Raw genomic sequence first — 26,210 nt, 5'->3', positions numbered from 1 at the left:
TTTATTTTCATAAGTGAAAACATTAATAAAAATGTTTAACGAAACTCACAGTTTTTCTTCTGGTAAAATTGGACGAATTGTTCTTATTGGTCTCTCAATGATTTCAACCTCTACATCTCCTTGTGGTATATCTAAGATAGCTCTTAACGGATCCCTATCTATTAGGTTTTGATAACTTTGCAAGAAATCTTCAAATTCTAATGGCTCAACTATTTCATTTATCCATCCCTAAAATTAAAATATTTATGTCCTGTTAAAATATCAGATGTGGAGTGTTCAAACTTATTAAGACATATAAGAAATTATCAATTATTTGCCATTGAAGCTGAAGGGAAAATTCTATAAAACAGCTATAAGACTGGCTATGATTTACAGAACTGAAAGTTGGGCAGTTTAAAGAAAGAGGAACAATGAATGCATGTGGCAGAAATGATAATGCTGCAGATGAGATGGATGAGTGGAGTGACAAAAAAGGATAAAATTAAAAATGAACATATCAGGGGAAGTTAGGGGTGGCACCAATTGATGCCAAAATGAGAGAGCATAGGTCGAAATGGTTTGACAGTGTTCAATAGCAATATGTTAATCACCCAATACAAATAATTGCTGAACTGCGTGTTCTTGGAAGGAGTAAGGGAAGGCCAAAGAAGACTTTGGGGGAGAGGCTAAGGCAGGACATGTTAGTAAAGGGGATTAACCCCTTAATGTACAGAATTTAAAAAAAATTTCTTTTTAATGTAAAAAGTGATCCTAGTGCATAGGTAAGACCAACAAGTACTTGCATTTATCCGATTAGTGAAAAGATCGTCACGAAACTGTCACTGGTTGATCACAATTTTTGTTGGAACAATCAGAAGGACGATGCGATGAACCATCATTTTTTTGTTGAAACATATTTTGTTTACTGCTCAGGAGTGTGTGATATGATATATATTGAAAAATAAGCGAATCAAAGTATGAATAAGTACGCTAAATTTGTCAGAAACAGCTCACAAGGACATAAGTCATAAGTGATAGGTAGAAAAAAGATATATTTTATACGTGTATAAGTACATGTTATCAGCTTACAATCCTATGTAAATGAATAATATTAATAAAACGATCATTTTTTTGCCCCTTCACAATTTTATTTCCAATTCTGATTGCATTCTGATTGCAACTGTGCACAGTTTGGCACGTTTAGAGCACTCGAATTAAATCAAACGTGCACATTAAGGGGCTAATATTTATATGACCCAAGATTTATGGAGAAATGCAATTAGAGACCAGGCATAGGGATATAGGCAAAGAGAATGATGATGAAATAAACTTTTTGCAGTTTAAGGTAGGTGCACAGAGGGGTTATTTTTTTTTATTTTGTATACTTAATAGCCCTAAACATTAGATATTAAGGCAAAGATTATTCTTTAAACTGTGGAATATTCTTTTATTTTAATTAGTTAGTACAAATACAGAGGTGTTAAACTCTAAACTCACCGAGGGCGAAGGAGATACAAGACCACTTTTTGTACAAGACACATTTCGGCGCACTTCAGCAGCTTGTTGTCTGAAATGGAAAATATTAGATTAAAAAAAATAGTATAATATGGCACATTCTTACTTTGATAGTTTTTGTGCAAACGCCCTTTGAGTTGACGCCATTTCACTACAAAAATAAACAAGTAAACATCAACAAAACTGACAGTCTTCATCTATGGAGAGGTTATCTTTTTTGAAGTTGTCTGTCAATCAAAATGAGTCACACAAGTATTTTGTAATTTAATTATTGGATCTAATCAAAAACATTTGCGGTATTTTAAGAATAATTCGTTTTCGGACTTCATTAAATTGGATGGTCCGAGAAGTTAGCCACATTAGATTTTCATAGAACGTTGAATTGAAGTTTGACAGTGTTGCCATGTGATTATAATGTATAATATGTTGCACGCTTCAAATATACAGAGAAAGCTTTGAAAACTATCTTTTTTACATTATTTTGTGGATTTTGCTATTTTTTAATGTATGTAAAATACGAACGAATAAATATTTGTTGTTTGTTTTGATAATAATTGCAGTTAATTATTAGAAATTGTTTTGTGGCAATTGTCCTGATAGGTTACTGAGTAGATTTGGCAATAGAGTGAGAACGTTTATATTTGCGTTTGCCAGATTGCACAGATGTTCCGCAGATATGCATTTTATGACTTTCTTTTTATTATATTATATTTCTTTTTATTATTTGAAATGAATGTACCTGAAATGCTTTTAGTTACTGAAAAGTGTTTACTTCGTCAGTACGTTATTTTTGTGTTCATTTTGTATTTTTTAAAATATTAAAATGCCTACAACTATTGTAGCACGTGAAAGACTTTGGAACATATCGCAAATGCGGGAAGAGCGATTCACTTTAGATTCACATATATTTCTTTTAATTAATTATTAATGTTCTGACAGTTGTATGTAAATTATTTATACTTATTACAAATAGCAATTTTTTTAATTTCTGCGTTTGTCGGTTTGATAAATAAAACACATTATTATCGCGATATTTGTCATTTCAAATAAGTACTTTAATTAATAATAATAAACATTACATTATAATACACAACACTAATTTACATTTGTTACCAGGTTGACGTTTTGTTATGGAATTATAATACATATTATATATTTATACAAAAAAATATATACCTACCCTTTACCCATATAAATAGTTACCACTTCCATTTTAGACAAATTATATATTTTTCCTATAATAGTACTGTGGACTTGTATGTTGTATATCCGTATTTTTAGTTGCATATAGTCTGGAGCCTGTATCACAGCTTTATTATTTCTGTGGACTTGTATATCTGTATTTTCAGTTGCATATATTCTGGAGTCTCTTATTATCACAGCTTTTTAATATTTTTGTCTTTAATGAATGTTAGAGTTTTTTCGATTGCTATAAGTTCAACTGAAAAGATACTATGTAATAATATTACTAGATAATCTGTAATTATTGTATTGGCGACTTTATTATTTACACAAATCTTATTTTTATATAGATAATAAATAAAGTATATAGTAAAATCTTAAAACAGCAGAATTTTACTTACTTTGCACTTTATTTTACAAATTTCATTTTCATATAGATTATAATAAACAAAAAATATATAGTAAAATCTTGAAGCAGCAGAATTTTAATTATTTTACACTTTTTAACTTTATTATTGATACTAAAATCTTGGTATTTCCAGATAATTAGAGAACATTAAAAATTTAAAAAAATTTGTCGTTATTTTATCTACATAGTTAATGTTTTACATTTATTGTCAATAAATAAATTAATAAAAACATATCACATGCTCTTTCCCGATTTATTCTAAGAACACATGGCAACACTGTTAGGCCTTCATTTCCTTGTATCTGTAGCTAACTTCTCGGACCCCGCAATTTAATGAAGTCCTCGTTTTCTTCTAATTTATACAGAATTTTAGGCTTTACTTTGAAGTTAAATTTGGAAATATTTTAGTTTTAAATTTGCTCATATCACCCCTACGCCTACACATTTTTGATTTTTGACATTCAAGACCTGTCGCCTGTCAGAGTCAACAACGGGAAAATGACAAATGACATGTAAACACAAGTGATAAATGAAACTTGAGCCTGAGAAAGGTAATAATCTCTATAAAAAATAGTGTTTTTATCATTTTTTATATCAGTAAGCACTCAGTAAGAATTGTAAACAAAAAGTTTTAAATGTTTAATAAATATACATTTTAAATTTAAAGAAATGGGATCCACTAGCTCTCATTTTCAAGACACATTTTCTGAAATATTTACTGAAGATTCCATAAACACACTTCTATCAGATGAAATAAACAAATTAACCTATGATGATTTCCTTAATTTAGTTGGAGAATTAAATTTATTGTAAGTTTTTACATATTTTTAGAACAATTAAGTAATTGTTTTATATTTTTTAAACCAACTTTAATACATTGTTTTTAGATCCAAAAAATGTCTAGATGCAAATGGAAATCAGTTGGTATTTGCTGTGAAGAAAGATACAGATTCCTCAATATTTTGGAAAGCTACAGTGCAAATAGCATGTGTTAAAATCGATCCAGAATGCCAGAAAGTCATTACATTTAGACTTCTATCACTCAATGAATTTATTAAAGTATTTAAAACATTAAAGTGCCAAACTATGGCTGTGGAACAATGTGAAAGGTAAACAAAGTGCTGCTTTCATATAAATTATCATTATACAGTAGACTTCCTCTATAACGAGAACTGAAATGGCAGACTAACTTTACCTCGTTATAAGCTGATCTTGTTATATCAGACAACAATATTATTGTGCATACATATGAATACAGTAAAACTTCCGTTAACCGAAACATCGTTTAACCGAAATGGACTGATAGTTTCAATAATAAATTGTTATTAATTGTAAATATTAATTTAATTGTATTAAATCAATAAAAGTTAATTTAAAAAAGCAATAAAATTAACGAAAATGAACATCAAGCATATTCAAATGGGAAATAAGCCACAGTTTTACCTAAAAATGATTTTATTAACGTTTCGACGCCCAAGTCGGGTGTCGTTGTCAAAATATAAAATAATACTAAATAAACAAAAATGTTGTTGCTTAGTAAAAAATTCTTCTAATAATTTATTTAATCTGACTCATTTATATCGGCAATTCAGACACGTATTATACATTTCAAAGTAGACGACTTTAAAATGATATTGCCAATATTGATGAGTTGCGTTCCTGGGACGACTTTACTAAAAGATAGTTCATTCGATTACATGAAATCAATCCCAACTCAAGAATATCCGCCACAAAAAATCATAGCATGTGATCTGTCTTTAAAAAGACAACCAAATGCAACGGTGGCACTGAAATTCTCGCGTTAGAGATTCCATAGTAAATCACGAGGGAAAACCAGGAAAAACCTCGTGATACTATCCCGACATCGTAAGTATTTGGGTTTACATTTAGTTTACTCTCAAAACTAATACCAAATTCTGACTTGATATTTTAAATTTTAAATAATACTAAAATACTAAATATGTACTAACTCGATATGTTACTGATTTACTAATTGTGGTATTTTCTTTCTATTGATTTCCTCCTTTAATATGGGTAACCACATCCTCTGCATTCTACTGAGGAATTTGCGACACAATTGGTTTCATTTAGCATAATTAGAGCCGCTTCTTTGATTTTTCCCTTTTTACTATCTGCTTCTATTAGGACTATACTTGAATCTCTCCACTGAACTCTATGTTCATTATCCCATGCGTGTTGACATATTTGAGATCTATCACATTCTCTATTTTTTTATATAAGACTGATGTTCATTTACTCTAACGTCTTATGGTCGCAACTCTCCAGGAACGCAACTCATCAATATTGGCAATATCATTTTAAAGTCGTCTACTTTGAAATGTATAATACGTGTCTGAATTGCCGATATAAATGAGTCAGATTAAATAAATTATTAGAAGAATTTTTTACTAAGCAACAACATTTTTGTTTATTTAGTATTATTTTATATTTTGACAACAACACGCGACTTAGGCGTCGAAACGTTAATAAAATCATTTTTAGGTAAAATTGTGGCTTATTTCCCATTTGAATATACTTGATTATAAAAATGCCACAAGAAAATAGCTTCAGAACAACATTATGAAAATGAACATGTTCACGAGTATTTTTTTTAAGAAATCTTCTATTTTCTGTTTTATTTTCCTTTGACAACGATATTTTGGAGCTATATCTCTCCAATACTATGTAATTTAATACAAGAAGAATACAAAAAACAATGTTATTTTTAACCGAAATTCTTGTTATCCGAAACAGTCCCCCCAATTATTTCAGTTAATGGAGGTTTTACTGTATGTAGTTTTCTAAAACATTAACTTCCTGTAGTGAAGCCATTCCAAGCAATATAAGATGCTAAACATTATTTGAATGGCGTTTTTGAAAAAGAGTCAGTGGATAAAAAGGACAAAGTTGACAGGCGGTGGAGGTATTAGATCACTGGCCTCAATAAGCACACAGATTTTAGGTATTTCTGTATACAGGCAGCTGGGGTATTTATTTATAGCCATCACCATGCCAAAAGCAGGTAAAGAATCATATTCTTCGATCTCATTTTCCCTCGTTATAACTAAATATGCCTTGTTCTACTGCCCTCCTAAGCCAAAAGGGCGTATCTCATTTTGCCATATTTTCGTAAAAGGTTTTTAATAGGGTGTTTATACTAATACGCATCAAATTTACTAAGCGAAACAGACGTATCTCGAATGAAACTGCTTCAACAACGATAGATACGTCTGTTTCACTTAGTAAATTTGATGCGTATTGGTATAAACACCATATTAAAAAACCTTTTACGAAAATATGGCAAAATGAGATACGCCCTTTTGGCTTAGGAAGGCAGTATTGGGACCGTGCAAGTTCGGCAAAGCGACCTCTATTTCTACGCTCTGTACTTTTATTCGCACTTTTAATTATATTGGCCAATTATATTAGTCCTGGTTGCTGGATAATTGTCAAGACCATAGTCCAAAAAAATAATAAGAAGAAAAAATAAGATGCAGGTTATGTTTAGCAAACGTAAACAATTGTATGTAGTAAATAAAATCAGTTATTAAAATGCAGTACTGCAAGCAAAATACAATTAATTAAATTTACCTTTATATAATAATTGCATAACATATCAATATTGTGGAGCAATATATAATTTTTCTGCGTCACTGACAGAAGGTATGAAATATACGTCAATTTGACAATTTCAATTGACAATATGAATTATTTAAAATAGATACGATATTTCTCCGCGACTCGCGCACGGTCGTTTCTCGTTTCCCTTTCCAAGTACTTGCACACCGCGAATAGGTGTGTTATAGTTCAATAGAAATTTCATGAGACACCTAATACACCTTGTTATAAGCAAAACCTCATAATACCTGTGTTCGTTATAGAGAGAGTATACTGTAATTATTATTATAGTTTTTATCTATATTTGGAAAAGACTTAAGTTTTTATTTACATAAAAATAATGAACAATACCATTACTGTTACTCTCTTCATTTTGTATACTTCATTCTAATATAATACCAATGTTGCAAAAAGAGCGAAGACTCTCTTGTAGGTATAACAGAGGCAATAAGATTGTGCCTTAATGCAGGGTTAGCTTACCCTTTCCTTTTTATATATCTATAAGTAGGATAACTGCACAGGCATGCAGAAAACAGATTATGGTGTAGAGTGTAGACGCTATAATTTTGAGCTTTACAGCCTTTCTAGTGAGCCTAGTATTAGTAAGCCTATCAAAATAATCAGGGTGCAGTAGCTACACCACTTAGAGAGAATGAATTAGATGGAGCCATTGAAACATATTTATAATCAATGACCAGAAGGAGTAAGGAGAAGAGGCAGGCCCAGAGCACCATTTAAGAACCAGGTGGAAGACAACTTACGAGTATTAAGAGTATGAAATTGGAAAACCAAGAAAAAGAACAGGAAGGAATGGAAGCTTATTCTAGAATAGGCCAAGACCCACTATGAGTTGTAGAGCCAATGGTGATGATGAGGATCACTCTAGAATGTGTCTAGAGTTCTAGAGGCTATCATGAGCTAGGCATCTAAAATTGAGAAACCTGACTGGGAATTTGATAATTTTAAGAGTTGAAATAATGCAATTCTTGAAGATGTCCAGAGACATTATGTTCTCAACTCAAGATTTTGAACTCACACTAAATATTATATTAAATAGGATGAGTTAACACAAACTGAAATAACTCTTAATCATAAAAGGTGTTTCCACATAATATTATGTGGTTGAAGATCTGACTCTGATCTCTGACTAGACTCTGAAGTGTACAGCTTATGTGCCTGTTACAACTTTTGATTCAAAACAATATCTTAAGCAACTAGTAAGCACAACTTTGAAATGGGTGCCAGGTCATGAAGGAATTGCTAGTAATGAGATTTCTGTTAGTATTGTTAAGGAAGTACCTATTACTACTTGTATTGGATCAGAACCATTCCGCTCTATACCAAAAATGCATAGTGGAAGATGTCCGAAAATGGGAAAAGGAAATTAATGTAGCATACTGAGAAAAAATTCTAAAGCAAAGCCAGGCAAAAGAATAAGAGCAAGACAAATAATCATTACCATCTTCAGTTCTCTACCCAAAATTACTCTTAGAGCTTTAAAAAACTGAATTCATTACTACTAATCACAGGTTTTCTCACTGGATACTGCTCATTCAGATATTGTCTTATAAAATGGACAAAGTGGACCGAGCTACATGCACATTCTGTAAAAATGCAGAGGAAACGACAACCTTATCTGCATCTTTGGGTCAATTATTCATCAATACCATAGATAACTAGAACATGTCTCAGCAGAAGCAGATAATAAGCTTCTTTAAAATCCTAGGTTTGTTGGACTAAAAATAGATGTAACTGGTGGTCATAGCTTAGTGGCTAAATACTGGCTTACCAATCTGTATGACTTGGGTTCGAATCCAGCACAGAAACAAGAAAATTTTCAATTTCTAATATAACAGTTGTCTCCATGGTTCAGAAGGCACCTAAAGTCCCGGCTAATCTAAACTAACAACTAAAGTTAGTCCCGGCTATGTGAGTAGTAGTTAACACTAAAACCTGAGCGAGAAGGTTACATGAATGGAAGATGTAGATATAGAAGCCAATTGGCTGAAGTATTACCAGTTATAACAGCAAACAGCTTCTGATAAAAAAAACATAAGATATACACAAAAATCTTATAAGGTGTAGTGTGTAAAGGTCTACAAGATCCCTTTAAAATCTAAAACTAATAAGTGGCAGCAGACATGCAAAATTTCATTTCAGATATCAGAACTTGAAGGAGATATGCTCATAACCATCCATATTAGAGACAGAATGTAACACCGTTGGATATTTTGCCATCTATATACTCAGTTATTGTTATCACCTGATTTATGTATTGGTGAAATAAAGCTTTCCTACCATTTTGTTGGAAAGATGCATGGCATCGAAGGTAGATTAAGTAAAATGTATAATGGTCTCAAGACTAGATGAACAAGATTTGGGATGGGGACCTGCAGTAAATAAAAATGGGAGTTGACATATGCACTCATAAATTTTAGAGATAAGTATTTTGTGAAGAGATATGTTAGCTTTGGAACTAGGTTGAGTATCTAGCAATACACAATTTGTAGGATCATATATTATAAGCAATGTAATCAGCAAATTTCAAAAAAGATTCTCTCTTAGATTATTACTAACAGTCTTTATATCATTTGAATGACATTTTTGAGTTATTTAGATCTAAGATTTGAAAATAATTGGTAAGCAGTATTATATTTCGTTTGTAAATATTTTTATGTTGCTCAGGAAAATTGTAGTCTCCGAATACTAATTTTCTATTTGGAAATGTTGACAAATATTTTTTGCCGATTCATAGTGGTAAATATCTAGTGTTTGAGCTCATATTTAGAAGAATTTTTTTATGACCACAATGTCGAAACTTTGTTGAGTCAGACAACATTTGAGCTTATCGAAGTATGGTAGTGGGGTGTTCGTCTCTCAAGCTATCAAAAAATGTTATGGATTTCATGGGAAAAAGATTTATAACCCCAATAGTAGTTTTTAATTTAATCGACAGTTTTAACATATAAATAGCGAGATATAGTTACAAATAAACTTCCGAACGGTAAGGTTATGTTGAGACTTTCCTATCAATAAGTAGTTAAATTAAATGCATTATTTATCACAAGTGATGCCCGACAATCCAATTTCACTGTCGTTAAGTTATCGCGAAAACAGTTACCAAAAGTCAATTAATAAGTACCTAAGTTTTTATTTTTATCAATAATAAAGAAATAATTATTTCTAAATATGTAATTAAAAAATAATAAAGAATAATTATTTTTAAAATGTTTCCTATTCAGATGCCAACTGAGCAGATATTAGTCCATTCAGGAAAATATCGCGTTATTTTCAGATAATATACAATATTCACAAAATTAACAAGCATTATACAGTGCGTAAATCGTTCAGCTGGACATAGGGAACATACATTGTATACAGGGTGAGTCATGAGGAACTGAACATACTCCTACCTCGTATAGAGGCTCCTATGGGGAATAACAAATGACCATTAAAAAGTGTCTGCTCCCCTTGTTTAATAATATACAGGGCGAGTTTCGCATTTTGACAGAAATTTATATTCGTCATAATTTTTGAACGGCCAGATCGATGTGTCTCTTATTTTGGTCAATCGTTACACTGTTATCACCTAATCAACTGATTTATTCAAACTAGAAAAAAATCAGGTCCGGCTTTAAAAAATTAGTTCGTTTTGGTCTTAGAAAAAATTTCACCCTGTATACGCTTTTTGAAAACTCTGATATGAATTTTACAAATTAGACAAATGGGCAATTAAAATGGCATATTTATTTTTTCCCCACACGATTACTTAATTTTTTTATAAAAAAATCAAATTTGACTATGAATTAAAAGTTTGGTAAAGTAAACCATAGATTTAAAAAAATTAACTTTTATTACAAAAATTAAATTTTTTTTAACAAACATTTGATTTATGTTACCAGCCAATCAACTGAATTATTCAAACTAGAAAAAAATCAGGTCCGGCTTTAAAAAATTTGTTCGTTTGGGTCTTAGAAAAAATTTCACCCTGTATACGCTTTTTGAAAACTCTAATATGAATTTTACAAATTAGACAAATAGACAATTAAAATGGCTTATTTATTTTTTCCCCACATGATTACTTAATTTTTTATAAAAAAATCAAATTTGACTATGAATAATAATTAAAAGTTTGGTAAAGTGAACCATAGATTTAAAAAAATGTACTTTTTCCAAATTTGTTCGTTTGGGTCTTAGAAAAAATTTCACCCTGTATACGCTTTTTGAAAACTCTAATATGAATTTTACAAATTAGACAAATAGACAATTAAAATGGCATATTTATTTTTTCCCCACATGATTACTTAATTTTTTATAAAAAAATCAAATTTGACTATGAATAATAATTAAAAGTTTGGTAAAGTGAACCATAGATTTAAAAAAATGTACTTTTATTACAAAAATTAATTTTTTTTGAACAAATATTTAATTTAATTTATGTTACCACCCAATCAACTGATTTATTCAAACTACAAAAAAATCAGGCCCGGATTTAAAAAATTATTTCGTTTTGATCTTAGAAAAAATTTCACCCTGTATACGCTTTTTGAAAACTCTAATATGAATTTTACAAATTAGACAAATAGGAAATTGAAATGGCATATTTATTTTTTTCCCCACACGATTACTTAATTTTTTATTAAAAAATTAAATTTGTCAAAATCGGAATTTTAACCTAAAAATGAAAAAAATGATGAAATCACGGTTTAACTCGCCACAACGTTTCATTTAAAATTTTTCTTTCTGAAATTTTTACAGCACATATCTCTTACCATTGTGAAGACTATGACAATTGGTGTAGACTTTCAGTGTTCTTCTCGTAAAAGTTATGAATTTTTAAAAATAAAAGGTGAAGATTCGTGAATTGCAAAGTTAAATAGCAAAAATTAAGTGAAAAAATTTAAAATTTATCTATTTTATCACGTCTATGTTAAACTGTAGAGTCCAAAGAGAAGTGTTATGGGAAGTTTTAAATCTAGACGTGTTATAAAAAAAATGGTGAAACTTTTATTTTAAGAAAAACGTTGTTTAATTTTTTTATTTTTATGGTAAAATTGCGGTTTTGACAAATTTGATTTTTTAATAAAAAATTAAGTAATCGTGTGGGGAAAAAATATATATGCCATTTTAATTGCCTATTTCTCTAATTTGTAAAATTCATATTAGAGTTTTCAAAAAGCGTATACAGGGTGAATTTTTTTCCAAGGCCCAAACGAACATTTTTTAAAGCCGGACCTGATTTTTTTCTAGTTTGAATAAATCAGTTGATTAGGTGGTAACATAAATCAAGTATTTGTTTAAAAAAATTAATTTTTGTAATAAAAGTTAATTTTTTTTAAATCTATGGTTCACTTTACCAAATTTTTAATTCATAGTCTTTGATTTTTTTATAAAAAATTAAGTAATTATGTGGGGAAAAAATAAATATGTAATTTTAATTGCCTACTTGTCTAATTTGTAAAATTAATATTAGAGTTTTCAAAAAGCGTATACAGGGTGAAATTTTTTCTAAGACTCAAACGAACTAATTTTTTAAAGCCGGACCTGAATTTTTTCTAGTTTGAATAAATCAGTTGATTAGGTGGTAAAAGTGTAACGATTGACCAAAATAAGAGACACATCGATCTGACCGTTCAATAATTGTGACGAATATAATTTCTGTCAAAATGCGAAACTCGCCCTGTATATTATTAAACAATGGAGCAGACACTTTTTAATGGGCAATTGTTATTCCCCATAGGGGCCTCTATACGAGGTAGGAGTATGTACAGTTCCTCATGACTCACCCTGTATATTTAGATACATAAATACATACATTGCATTATATTAAAATAATTGTGGCAACTTCGCTCTCGCAATGGCAATATAGTTGTTAGCATTAAGGGGCATTAACCTCAAAATTGACAATTAATTTCGGGTTACACAAATAAAAATCAAAACATAACATTGTAGTAGAACTATTTTTAACCTAATGGGAAAACTGTGTCTGTTTAATTTGGAAATTAATTTTTAAATAAAAGATATTTTAAAAATTAAAGTAAAATTATTAATTCATCAGTCATAATCTTTGTTTTTGATTTATTTATGGACTGCCTTGCATTAAAAATCACTCATTCTATTCGTTCTAACAGCTCTATTGCACCAGAAACTCGTACTCGAACAGAAGTTTCAACTAACACAGGTTAGCGCAGTTGCCACAATGATCTCACTGTATATTCCCTATGTCCAGAAGAACGATTTACGTACTGTATAATATAATATATAATGCATAAGTTCATCCTGTAAGAAAATCGTGTAGCCGTCTTGTAGCTTTGTAGTCCAGGGCCCATCTGTTTTGAGATGGACGTTGAGAGGTGACTCAAATTTTTTTGCAGAAATGGCTTGAAAATAACTCAAATAATAATATTTGAGTTATCCTCCCTCTCAAAAAGGTCCGGAACATTGTTTAAATAATTAAAATGTCAAAAAATGAAGGAAAAATTCGATTTTTTTTTCGTTTTTTGATTATAACTTTAAAAGTGTTCATTTACCAGAAAAGATGTACTGACATAAAAGTTGCGCAATTAAATTTCCTACAATATAGAATTAGTTAAAAGTTGAAAAAATAGTCACCCTTGTTGCAACATAGCAATAATTGCGAAAAAAACCATACAAAAACAAGTATTCGCATTTTACGTTTTTCAACCATTTATGCTACACTTATGACCTTTATATTTCACCCAGAAAAACTTTATGATACAGTAAAACAATACTGTAAATTTTATTAAAATCGGTTCAATAGATTTTGCAAAATAAATTTTGCAATCCAGCTTTCGCAAAAACAATTCATTTTTTCAAAATGTTACAGGACTGAAAGTAAAGCAGACAGCAAGTTGAAATTTTTTTTGCGTATAGAAGTGTACTGTACCTTTAATTTGCAATTTGCAAAATTAAAATCGATTAGCTACCACGGCGTCAGGAATTTTTTTAAATAAACATTAATTATTGGTGCTTCGCGCAGGACAGCGGTGTTCGATTCACATGAAGTTGATTTCCACCAAAATTTCTTCCAATCTTCATCTAATATATTATTTTCTTACTCTATATTTTGTTGTATTTTAATATTTTAATTCCACAAAAATCAAACTAATTTTATTATTGTTTGTGAAATATTGTTTAAACAATTGTATATGTTTAAAAATAATAAACTTTTATTCTCAAGTTAAAATATATGAACAAAGAAAGTTTTTGCTAAAAAACGTGTTATTTCAAAGGATAGAGTATGGGTTTTTATTTTGCAATAAACAAATTTATTTATTTATATCGAAATGTAATAAAAATTAAAATGTATCAATAATTATCAAAGGTCATTGGAATGCCCAATCAGAGCAAACTATCCGGTGTCCTGCGCGCAACACCAATAATTAATGTTTATTTTAAAAAAATTCCTGAGGCCGTGGTGGTTAATGGATTTTAGTTTTGCAAATTGCAAATAAAAGGTACAGTACACTTCTATAAGCAAAAAAAAAAATTCAACTTGCTATCTGCTTTATTTTCAGTCCTGTAACAGTTTGAAAAAATTATTTTTTTTTGCGAAAGCTGGATTGCAAAATTTATTTTGCAAAATCTATTGAACCGATCTTAATGAAATTTACAGTATTGTTTAATTGTATCATATAGTTTTTCTGGGCGAAATTTGAAGGTCCTAAGTTTAGCATAAATAGTTGAAAAACGTAAAATGCGAATACTTGTTGTTGTATAGTTTTTTTCCCAATTATTGCTATTTTGCAACAAGGGTGACTATTTTTTAAATTTTCAACCAACTCTATATTGTATGAAATTTAATTACACGACTTTTATGTCAATACAACTTTTCTCGGAAATGAATACTCTTAAAGTTATAATCAAAAAACGAAGAAAAAAATCGAATTCTTCCTTAATTTCTTGACATTTTGATTATTTAAACAATGTTCCGGACCTTTTTGAGAGGGAGGATAACTCAAATATTAATATTTGAGTTATTTTCAAACAATTTCTGCAAAAAAATTTGAGTCACCTCTCAACGTCCAAATGTACTAATATTTTTACAGATGCGCCCTGGTCTATTGATGGAACAAGGACCCTAAACTTAACCCAGACATAAAATTTAATTTCTTGTTCAGAGAACTCCGCACGCAACGATGATTCTATACATATTTAAAATAGGAAGGATATACAGGTTGCGCCAAACCTCTGGTCTTCTTTGATTACGGCTAAACTATGAGATATACAAAAAAATGTTTATAACAAAACTAATGTGTATCAAAGAGATCTATAATTTAAAATTATTTTCAATTATACAGGGTGAGTCAGAACGACGGTATGAACCAAAGTTGTATTTTTTTAAATGGAACACCCTGTATATTAAATCATTTTTGAATATATTATTTAAAAATATGAAAAATTTGTATAAGGTCTTATAGGCCTAAAGTTAATAATTTTCGAAATATTTACATTTTTATTGAGAAAAATGGTAATATTTATAGGGTTGTGGATTATGTTTCCAAGGAAATAAAAATTTAGGTGATAGGTCAAAGTTTTTAAAATATATTTTTATTTTTAAATAATTTAATATTTTTTACTTTTAGCCATAAAATATACAGTGTGATCACTATTTTCAAATACAAAATTTTCTCATTTTTTTTAAATGCGACACCCTGTATATTAGTTTTGCGTTTTGTAGTAAATATTACAACCTTTCTTTTGGTATAAGGTTGTATGTACCTAGCATGTTTCGTTTTGTAGATATTTTAAAAAAACTATAGATTTTACGTTTTTGCGGATTTTTTATTTAAAAATTTTTTTACAAAAAAAATAATTATAATCTGGTTTTAGAAACATACACTAAAATATAAAATATAAAAATAAAAACGTAATTAAAGATTAAAATAAATCGTATGCTAGTACAATTCAATTGAATTTAATAACTTTAAATTATTTAACAAAAAATATTTTACCATATTAATGAATACATAAATTAGTTACTAAATTAAATAAACAACTAAATTTTAAATCAATCGTAGTAATTCTTCTACCGCAACTTTCCTGTACCAAATTAATTGTTAGTTATATTGTATTTACGAGTAAGATCAGTTAATAACTTTTTAATTTACCTACATCTTGAGAACGTATAAAGTATGCTTTGAAACAAATGAACGTTATGGAAGTATATTAAGAAGTAAATAGTATCTATGTACCTACTCGTGTCACAATAGCTGGTAATAATTTCTAATGGTTTCGCCCAAAACAAATGTCATATCCAAAAAAATTTCGGTTAAAAAATTAAAATTTAAAATATAAAAAATTGTTACAAAAATTTCAACTACAAAAGTATTACCAGTTTTTGTGACACCAGTAAATACTATTTATATTAATAAATAATTTGGCTGATACATTTAACATTCATTTGTTTCAAAGCATACTTTATAATAATTTTTATATTCTCAAGATGTATGTAAGTAAAAAAAAGGTAAATTAAAAGTTTAACTAAATACAATTTAACTAACAATTAATTTGGTACAGGAAAGTTGCTGTAGTAGAAAAATTACTACGGTGGATTTAAAATTTGGCTGTTTATTTAATTTAGTAACTAATTTATGCATTCATTAATATGGTAAAATATTTTTTGTAAAATAATTTAAAGTTATTAAATTCAATTGAGTTGTACTAGCATACGATTTATTTTAATCTTTAATTACGTTTTTATTTTCATATTTTATATTTTAGTGTATGTTTCTAAAACCAGATTATAATTATTTTTTTTGCAAAAAAATTTTAAATAAAAAATCCGCAAACACGTAAAATCTATAGTTTTTTTAAAATATCTACAAAACGAAACATGCTAGGTACATACAACCTTATACCAAAAGAAAGGTTGTAATATTTACTACAAAACGCAAAACTAATATACAGGGTGTCCCATTTAAAAAAAATGAGAAAATGTTGTATTTGCAAATAGTGATCACACTGTATATTTTATGGCTAAAAGTAAAAAATATTAAATTATTTAAAAATAACACTATATTTTAAAAACTTTGACCTATCACCTAAATTTTTATTTCCTTGGAAACATAATCCACAACCCTATAAATATTACCATTTTTCTCAATAAAAATGTAAATATTTCGAAAATTATTAACTTTAGGCCTATAAGACCTTATACAAATTTTTCATATTTTTAAATAATATATTCAAAATGATTTAATATACAGGGTGTTCCATTTAAAAAAAATCAACTTTGGTTCATACCGTCGTTCTGACTCACCCTGTATAATTGAAAATAATTTTAAATTATAGACCTCTTTGATTCACATTAGTTTTGTTATAAACATTTTTTTGTATATCTCATAGTTTAGCCGTAATCAAAGAAGACCAGAGGTTTGGCGCACCCTGTATAGATAAAGAAAAAGTCAAACAATAAGCGTTGCACATAATTTTTCCCCTTGTTACTATATTCTAAATGTGAAAAATATATGGGGAATAATCAGAGTTTTTTGACATGTCATTCCTATTACAACGAGTATTTCATTGGCTAGAATTAGTGACCAGTTTATATGACGTCATTATTAGATTTGGTGAGATTGGAAATTGTAACTGGCGTCTGTCATAATCATAGGGCTCAGGCCCAGATAGCTCAGGCTGTAGGATGTCTGACTTCCACGCAGGTAGGCCGGGGATCGAATTCCAGCGCCGGTGAGAAAATCTAGACATTTAAAAAATGTCTATAGTCCCCAGGTCGACTCAGTCAGAATAAAATGAGTAGGTACCTTGGGTAAAACCAGCGGTAACAATAGGCGGTGGAAGCGTATAAAACGGGAGACAATATTATTATATTTTTATTTGTGCCTCATTTTAAGTTACATACTCTCACAGCAACACTCTCATTCTAGCAATAATGATAAAGAAGATGTAGAAGAGGATATGTCAATATCTGGAATATTAGATAGGGTATCTGAATCCAGTGCAGATAGCCAATCCATATGTTGTATTTGTTTTGAAAGGAAACAGGAAATATTATTACCTTGTGCTCACAGTTATTGTTTACCTTGTATAGAAGAATGGTAAGTATGTAATAATAATAATGTATCATATGACATTCGTTATGATTTAACAAAATAAATTCTTATATATAGGCAATTCTTACTTATACAATTTCTTACTTACTTACTTTCTTTCTACCTTTAGGTGTAAGGCTGGCGGAGTTGAGTTTGGCATTGTATAGTCGGTTCGCTAAACTCAGACGCAAATGGCTAATGATTTTAGTACGTAACTTTTTTGTTTTTTGCCAATTTTGACAAAATTTGCAACATTACTAAATATTTAGTAATTATTACCTATTTAGTAATTATTTTTTTGGCAATTTTATCAAATTGGCAAAATTACTAGCTTAAATCACTAGCCAGTTGAGTCTGAGTTTAGCGAACGGACTATACAGCTGGTTCCAAAAAACTGATACGACTCTTAAAGCGTATTTTGTAGAAAATTGAGCAGTGTATTTTGAAGGATAAATACTTATTATTTACATACTGTCATTGTCATTGCCAAATCTTAAAATTTGTCAGATAACTTATTCTGTTCAACCTCAAAAAATGGCTCCACATGCTACCAAATAACTAAAAGCAAGAATTGTAACGAAATTAGCAGATCGTTGGTCACTATCTGCTGTAGCGAATCATTTTACTGTAAGCAGAACAAAAGTTTTTAATATCAATAAAAGATGGAATTACCACAATATGTAATCAGTTGTTTGTTTATTTTCTTATTTGTCTGTCATAATAAATATAATATAATGTCAGACCAATCAAATACACTTCTCGAAATGATCAAATCTTATAAAGAGTCGTATCAGTTTTTTTAGGAACCAGCTGTACATAGTCTCCATGCTTTCCGATCTTGTGTTAGGTTTCTTGCACTTTCCAACGTCAATCCTTTCTTCTCGACTTCTTTTCTGATTTCATCTACCCACATAACTCTTGGTCTTCCCCTGCACTCTCGTTTCGAACACTCCTTTTGTTAGTCTCTCGTTCGAAATGCTACACACTTGCCCGAACCATCTAATTGTCCCTCTACTATTTTTTCATTGATTGGTTCCAGTTTAGGTGGAGGTTTTTATCTGATTGTTTCGTTTCGTATTTTGTCATCCTCTTTGTATTTGCTATTTTCCTCAGGAACCTCATTCCCATAGCATTGACTCTGGATTTTTGTCTCGCTGTCAATGTCCATGTCTCGCTGCTATACATGATTGTTGGTCTAACTACTGATATAACGACTGCCGTTTTTACTTTCTCTGGTATCTCTTTTTTCCCCAAAAGTGTTGTTTTCGTAGTGTTAAATAAGCTTTCTGTTCGTCCCATTCTCTCGTTCATTTCCATGTCTTGTTTACCATTTGATTCAATTATTACTTCTAGGTATTTAAAATATTTCACTTGTTCTACTTGTTTCCAGTCTAATTCTATTGCGTGTGTCTTCCTCGTATTTGAAATTATCATTGATTTTGTTTTCTCTGTATTAATTTTCATATTTATGTTTGATAGTTTTTCTTCTAGGATTTCAAGATTGTTCTGTAAGTCTTCTCTGTTTTCTGCTAGCAAATACCATGTCGTCTGCAAATAGTAGCTCCTATAGTTGAGTCTGTTTCATTCGTCAGTATCCTAATGTTAGTTTTCTTATTCTTCTCTTGGCTTTCTTTATTGCTTCATCAAGTACCACTGAAAATAGCAGTGGACTCAACACGCATCCCTGTTTGACGCTTGCGAATCATCTATAGTTGTTTCTATTTGGGTTTTTATTTGTGTCTCTGTTATTCTTGCGAACACCTTCCCAGGGGTACTTGATACGGTGATACCTTGGTATTTATTACAGTTTCTCTTGTCTCCCTTTTTGTGTATTGGTAATATAATGTCTTTCTTCTAGTCCTTTGGTAGTTCTGCTGTATTTATGATATCATTCATTAGTTCTTTCATACTGTCCATTCCCTCTATTCACATGAATTTTATCATTTCCGGAGTGATATGATCCTTGCCTGGTGCTTTACTAAATTTTACTCTTTCTATTGCATTCTCTAATTCCTCTTTGATTATGGATTCCACTTGTTGTTCTTCATTCAATTCTTGTGTCTCCACTATGTTGTCCATGTCTGCATGTGTTAGCTTTTTGAAACGTTTCCATTCTTGTTTTTATATTCGGCATCGTGTGCTTTTTCTTTTATCTGAGTTGCTTTAATGCGCCTTAGAAGAGTTTTTGGTTTTCTCTATAATTTTTGCAATTTTTTGTCCAAACGTCTCCCATGACCTTTCCTTTCCTGCTTTCACAGCTATTTTAACCTCTTTCCTTTTTTCTTTATATGCCTCGTAATCTTTCGGGTAGTTTGTGCTTAGGTATCTCTTCCATTTGCCTTTTTTGTTCTTTATTTTATCTCGTATTTTCGTTCGTCCACCATTCCGTTCTCCTCATGTTAGTATTTGCTATTTTTGCCTTCCCACAAGTTTCCTCAGCTGCTTTGATTATGCTGGTTTTTAGATATTCCTATATCTTAGATATTCCCATTTTTCTTCTATATTTGTATTTTTCCCCTACCTTTCAAAATATTATCTAATTTTTCTTGGAGTTTCTTGTATCTTTCCTCTTTTAATTTATAACTTTTTATTTTTTCGTTTACTATCTTTCTTCTCTTTTCTTCTTTTCCCCTGTTGTTCTCATTCTCATTATTACTAGATGATGGTCGCTGCCAATCTTGAGCCTCTTTTCACTTTAGTGTCTTATACTCCTTTCCATTTGTTGCCGCTTACCAAAAAGTAATCTATGATTGATTTTTCGTTTCTGCTGTCTTGTACTTCACGTGTATTTGTATACTTCTTTATGTTTAAATTTTGTATTTGTTATAACTAGTTTGTCTTCCATACATATTTCTATTATTCTTTTAACATTTCTGTTTAGTATTTCTTCCCCTTCTTTTCCCATGCACTCCTCTCTTCCGCTGTTGTTTTTTCCAACTCCACCGCATTACAATTATATTTTCTCTCCATTATTAATTTGCATTCGGATCTCCCCGAAAAATTTATCTTTCTCTTCCTTTCTTGCATCTTCATTTACTCCGTAGGCTGTTATTATTGTCCATATTTCCTCGTCCATCAGTTTAATTTTCACCGATAATCTCTGGTTAACATAGATGTTTCTTATATAACGTGTTGTAGGCTATTCGGTGCAATTATTATCCCGACTCCTTCTTTTGCTCTCTCCTTTGTATCCGCTCCTACCCAAAGTAACCAATATCATTTGTGTATTTTCTTAAGACCTTTTCCTTTCATCTTCATTTCCGTTATTCTTAGTATTTCTATTCTTTGTCTTATCATTTCTTCTACCTGGTTAGATGGTCAGATTTAAGAACAATGGGGCTATCCACTGACCTAACTATCATGGACGACCGGGTTGTAGTGCTACCAGAAGATTTCTTCTACCAGTTCTTCCTCTTTTTCATTGATGCTTCTTGCTTCTCACATTCCATGTTCCCATTTTTATCTCTCATTTTTTCTACAATCTAGCTTTCATCTTCTTCTTATTTTCATAGTTGTTTACCTTTGCATTATCTTTTTCCCTATCGCTATATCCTATTCATTGCCTTAGTTGTCATTGTTGTGGGTCCGGTCTCATTATTTTCTCTTACTTTTTTGGAGTCCTTTCCCCGATATTTCTGTGAGTTTGTATAATTTTCTCATTATTATGGTCTCATTTCCACTCCTTCCCATTAATCCCCAGTTTCAAATCTAGTTTCCTATCTTCGTCGTATTATTCCTTTGCTTTTTCTTATTTCGCCATTTTCCTAATCTTTGCTTGTATTTCCCTTTCATTTCTTGTTAAATCTGATTCTATATATACCTTTTGTCTCTGTAGACTTTTCAGTTTTCCTTTGATTTTTAGTACACAGCTTATCCGTTAAGTCTTGCATTTCTGCTATATAGATTTGGTCCCCGATCTTCACCGTTCCTCTCAGTTTGACCTGTAATTTCAGATTTCTTCCTATGAACGACTCCTTTATCGGCTTTGCGTCAGTAGGATCCAGTGTTAGGCCTTTCAATACTATGTTTCTCCGTCTAACTTTTTCCAATTGTTCTATTCTTTTGTTTGCCATTTTTAAACTTTCTTCCAATGTTTCGTTTTTCCTTTCAGCTCCTCATTATATTTCATCGTTTCCTTCTGGTCATTATGTATGGTTCTTATTTCTGCCATCAGAAATCATCAGAAGATTTCATCATTTTTCCACATAACTTCCCGCGTCATTTTTATCATATCCCCATTTATGTTGTTGTTTTTATTCGGTGTTCGTCTCATCATGTTACTCTTTCCAAAATACAATTCATCTTCTTTATATCTGTTCTTCTTAGATTTTCCGCCGTTACTACCTTCTAGCCATGTATTGGTTTCCTTTCTGACTGCTTCGCCACTGGCCATTTTAAATTAAATACTATCTATCCTCAGTACTAATGTACTAAAAAGGAAAATGTTTAAGGTAGTTTGTTTACGATTTTTTATCTCACGTTTGACTCACGGAAATTTTTCAATTATATAAAATTATAGATATTACAAACAATTCCTTTTTTTTTATTTTAAGAACCACAAATTTACATGCCTGTGTCAACTTTTCTTTCCGTAATAACCTTCTACAAAGTATTGGGACTTAAAAAAGATCTTAAAAGATATTTAAATGTTTTTGTCGCTCGAATATTTGCAATAACGTGGAATTTGAATATAGAGTTTCAAGTCTAGGAAACTCCTTTTATTTTTGGAGTTCTGAGTTTTGGTATGGTTAGAAGATGTAAAAAGCGACCATCATAATTCTGAAGATATGTACCGGCAACAGACTGATTTCTTTATGTATGTTTTTCTGATATCGTAAGATGAAAATATGGGAAAGTGCTATCTGTTATATTATTTAAAGATTGGCCTGCAGTTTTATTTATCCGATAATTATCCGAGAAGCCATAGAGATCGAAAAACGCCCGAGTTTTCTCAATAAAAGAGGTAACGGTACCCGGTTGCCTTCTTCCATGGAGACCTTTCGTAAAGAAAACATCGGCCGCTTCGTCTATCAATCCAATTCCCGCCAACAGCTGGATATAGTATATGACAATGTGCCAAAAAATGACATCAAGATCAAGAGAAAACACTCACTGTTCAATGAAACAAGCGAGAATGGGGAGTTTTTGATAAATTTTGCCACCAGTAAAAACATGGTTATAAGTTCCACATGCTTCTCACATAAAGACATACACAAAATGACATGGATTTCACCAGATGGAACCACAACCATTCAAATCGACCATGTGCTGATGCTGATAGACAAAAGAGCAGCCAGTAGTATCTCCGATGTGAGAACACGACGAGGAGCATGCTGTGGATCAGACCATCTTTTACTACAAACCAAATTTAGATGCAGAGTTAACAGAGAAAGAAACGAAAGACAACAAAGAACAAACTAACTGGACCTGGAAAAACTGAAGATTCAGGAATGTAAAAAGAAGCTCGAACAAGAGGTCGCAAATGAGTTAAGGACGCTAGAATTGCACTCCATAGAGTGCAAATGGAGTAATATCAAAACAGCAGTACTGACAGCAGCAGCGTCCACCCTGGGAAACAAGAAAAAGGAGAGAAAAGGAGCATGGTTTGATGACGAGTGCATACAAGCAATAGAGGAAAGAAATGAAGCTCACAAAATGTACATAATAAAGAGAACACGGGAAAGACGAACATCATTTCAAGTCGCAAGGCGGAAAGCAGACAAGATAGTATGTAGAAATAAAAAGAGAGTTTATGAAAATGGACAAATAGAAAAAATGGAAAAAAAATTTCAAAAATAACGAAATTAGAGGGGCTTACGAATACCTAAAAAAAGTGGGTATAAACCTCAAACAAATCTATGCAAAGGTGAAAGTGGGCAGATAATCAGTGACCAACAGAAAGTCACAGAAACCTGGAAGCGGTATTTTCAGACCCTACTTGGAACACAAGTAGACATGGAAGATGAAATGGGTACGAACTAGGTAGACGAGAATGGAGTAGATGCTCCAACCATAGAGGAAGTTCTCGAAGCTATTAAGGCCCAGAAGAACAATAAATCCCCGGGAGTTGACGGAATACCAGCAGAACTGTATAAGGTAGATGGCGACCACCTAGCAAGTCACATCCACGCGCTCATCAAAGACATATGGCAAGAAGAGAAAATACCCGACGACTGGAAGAAAAGTATAGTATGCCCGATCTATAAAAAAGGAGACAAACTCCAGTGCAAAAACTACCGTGGAGTTTCTCTACTATGTACGGCATATAAAGTCCTCACGTATATTATAAACCACTAGCTCCAACCACTAGCAGAAAATATTATTGGAGAGTATCCGCCGGGGAAGATCGACACTGGATCAAATATTTACAGATCGACAGTGAATCAAATATTTACAGTCAAGCAGATCTTGAGCAAATCATGGGAACACGACATTGATGTTCACAACGTGTTTGTAGACTTCAAACAGGCATACGACTCAGTCAAAAGGAACAAACTATACTATATATTGGCTGAATTGGCAATACCACACAAGCTAATTAGACTCATTAAAGCCACAATGGATGAAACTCAGGCATGTATACGAATACAAAACCACCGGACGGACTTTTTCAAAATTTCGCAGGGACTGAAGCAGGGAGATGGGCTGGCCTCAATATTGTTTAACCTGGCACTGGAGCACCGGAGTATGCGGCAAATGCAAACTGGACGAGGAAACCTACTGACCAACCGAACGGTTAAACTGGCCGCTTATGCCCACGATATTAATATTATGAGCAGAACATCAACAGGAGCACAGGAAACACACGCAGAGTTAAACACGCAAACAAAAAGGCTAGGTCTAAGGCTGGCTAGGCAAAAGTGAACCGTGTAATTCACTTAATATATTATTTTCGTCTTATTTTGTATGCTTTCAATGATAACGCACGGGTAAATAATCATGGACTCAACAACTCTATCTACTTTTATATTTTTTAGGAATGAATGTCATGATACTTGTCCCATTTGCAGGGAAAGGTTAGACAGTACAGATGATACTTGGGTTCTATCAGATGTACCGAAGGCAGAAGAAATTAGTAAAGAAATACGTGAAAACCTTTTAGATCTGGCCAATAAAGACAGAGCATCAGCTTGCACTCCGTTTTAACAATATACCTACATTTTTTTTGTTACACATTGGAGAAAAGTGGACTTAGTATCACAGTTTAGTGAAAAGTATTTGTTTCTATGAGATATATTTTAATAAGTACAAAGTTACATTTGTTAGCACTTTCATATTGGTTGACTGGTTGCTGTGTACACAGCTTTTACGAAGTAAACATGTGTTATGTACGACTCATATAGTAATAATTGCAATGAATACTAGAATTGCTCTGTAAATTCTTATCTAAAAAGTACTCTCATGCACAAAAACATCGAATATTTTGAAATTGTCATGTGAAGTGAAATTTTTTGTGCTGCAATCCTTAGCCCTCCCAGTGTCATAGGAATAGGATTTCTTTTCCGAATGAGATGTTGTAAAGTGTCACATAAATGTTCGATCGGATTTAAATCTGAGATGGGCTATATGGTGGCTAATAATATAATCTTTTAAATTTAATCTCATCAAGATAAGTATTCACTATTCTAGCGACACGAGGACGTGCGTTATCATGCATCAGCACGAATCTGTATCTGTCATATCTTCTAATATGGTTGGCAAACGGCAAAACGTGATCTTCTAAAATGTTTTCAATGTAAATGCCAGCTGTCTTTCTCCCAATCTCCGCCACAAGTTCGCTATGTCCTTTCCAAGCAATACCGTCCCATAGCACTATGCCACCACCACCACCACCAAAACTAACTCTCTGTATGAGGTTCTTAACTAGCATAACGTTCCCCATAAGGAAGCGAGATTGACGAAATTTCGTCTACAGAAGAATTGGCGAATGGCATGCCAATTGCAACCTCATCATCAGCCTCTCAATCCACTGCTGCACATAGGCCTCCCCTGTTTATCTCCAAAGTGTTCTATCTTGTACTTTCTGCATCCAGTTTTTTGTTGTCTTTCGTAAGTCGTCTTGCCATCGTGTTAGTGGTCTTCCTCTGCTACATTTATCGGCTCTTGGTCTCCATTCAACTAGTTTGCGAGTCCATCTTCCGTCCTTCATTCTGGCAACGTGTCCAGCCCATTTCCACTTTAAGTTACAGCTTCTTTCAATGACGTCTATAACTTTGGTCTTAGCTCGTAGATCTTCGTTTCTAATCCTGTCTCGCAGAGTGGTCCCTATCATTGATCGCTCCATTCTTCTCTGCGCTACTCTTAGTTTTTGTGCGTTTTCCTTTGTGAGCGATAATATTTCTGCACCATAGGTCATCACCGGTAGCACGCATTGATCGAAAACTATTTTCTTCATGTTAGTTGGAATGTCACTCTTAAAAATGTTCCTAAGAGCT

The 26,210-nt window shown here is 31.6% G+C and overlaps 2 protein-coding genes across 2 annotated transcripts in view; one reads left to right on the top strand and one right to left on the bottom strand.

The window, feature by feature from the left end:
* Positions 1-1,861, bottom strand: part of LOC114328867 (dedicator of cytokinesis protein 7) — a 139,635-nt gene extending 137,774 nt beyond the window's left edge. The window contains exons 1-3 of the mRNA XM_028277835.2: positions 1,601-1,861; positions 1,477-1,546; positions 50-228 (exon numbers count right to left, since the gene is read on the bottom strand). Of these exons, the coding sequence (XP_028133636.2) occupies positions 50-228; positions 1,477-1,546; positions 1,601-1,641 (290 nt within the window). The 5' untranslated portion in view covers positions 1,642-1,861. The remainder of the gene's footprint in view (positions 1-49; positions 229-1,476; positions 1,547-1,600) is intronic.
* A 1,726-nt stretch (positions 1,862-3,587) lies between these two features.
* On the top strand, positions 3,588-25,801 carry LOC114328869 (RING finger protein 141-like). The gene is made up of 4 exons (XM_028277837.2): positions 3,588-3,894; positions 3,973-4,194; positions 17,611-17,781; positions 24,753-25,801. Exons 1-4 carry the CDS (start codon positions 3,755-3,757, stop codon positions 24,919-24,921), a joined length of 702 nt encoding a protein of 233 aa, XP_028133638.1. The 5' UTR covers positions 3,588-3,754; the 3' UTR covers positions 24,922-25,801.
* The last annotated feature ends 409 nt before the right edge of the window (positions 25,802-26,210 follow it).

The sequence above is a fragment of the Diabrotica virgifera genome, chromosome 1 (genome assembly GCF_917563875.1).
Source record: "Diabrotica virgifera virgifera chromosome 1, PGI_DIABVI_V3a".
In the NCBI taxonomy this organism is placed as follows: domain Eukaryota; kingdom Metazoa; phylum Arthropoda; class Insecta; order Coleoptera; family Chrysomelidae; genus Diabrotica; species Diabrotica virgifera.
Note: the sequence above shows the minus strand (reverse complement) of the source record. Positions and strands in the feature narration are given on the sequence as shown.

Coding starts and splice junctions, on each gene's coding strand:
- LOC114328869 (XM_028277837.2), top strand. CDS start 3,755: ATGGGATCCACTAGCTCTCATTTTCAAGACACATTTTCTGAAATATTT. Junction 3,895..3,972: donor GTTGGAGAATTAAATTTATT/GTAAGTTTTTAC, acceptor CATTGTTTTTAG/ATCCAAAAAATGTCTAGATG. Junction 4,195..17,610: donor GCTGTGGAACAATGTGAAAG/GTAAACAAAGTG, acceptor CTCTCATTCTAG/CAATAATGATAAAGAAGATG.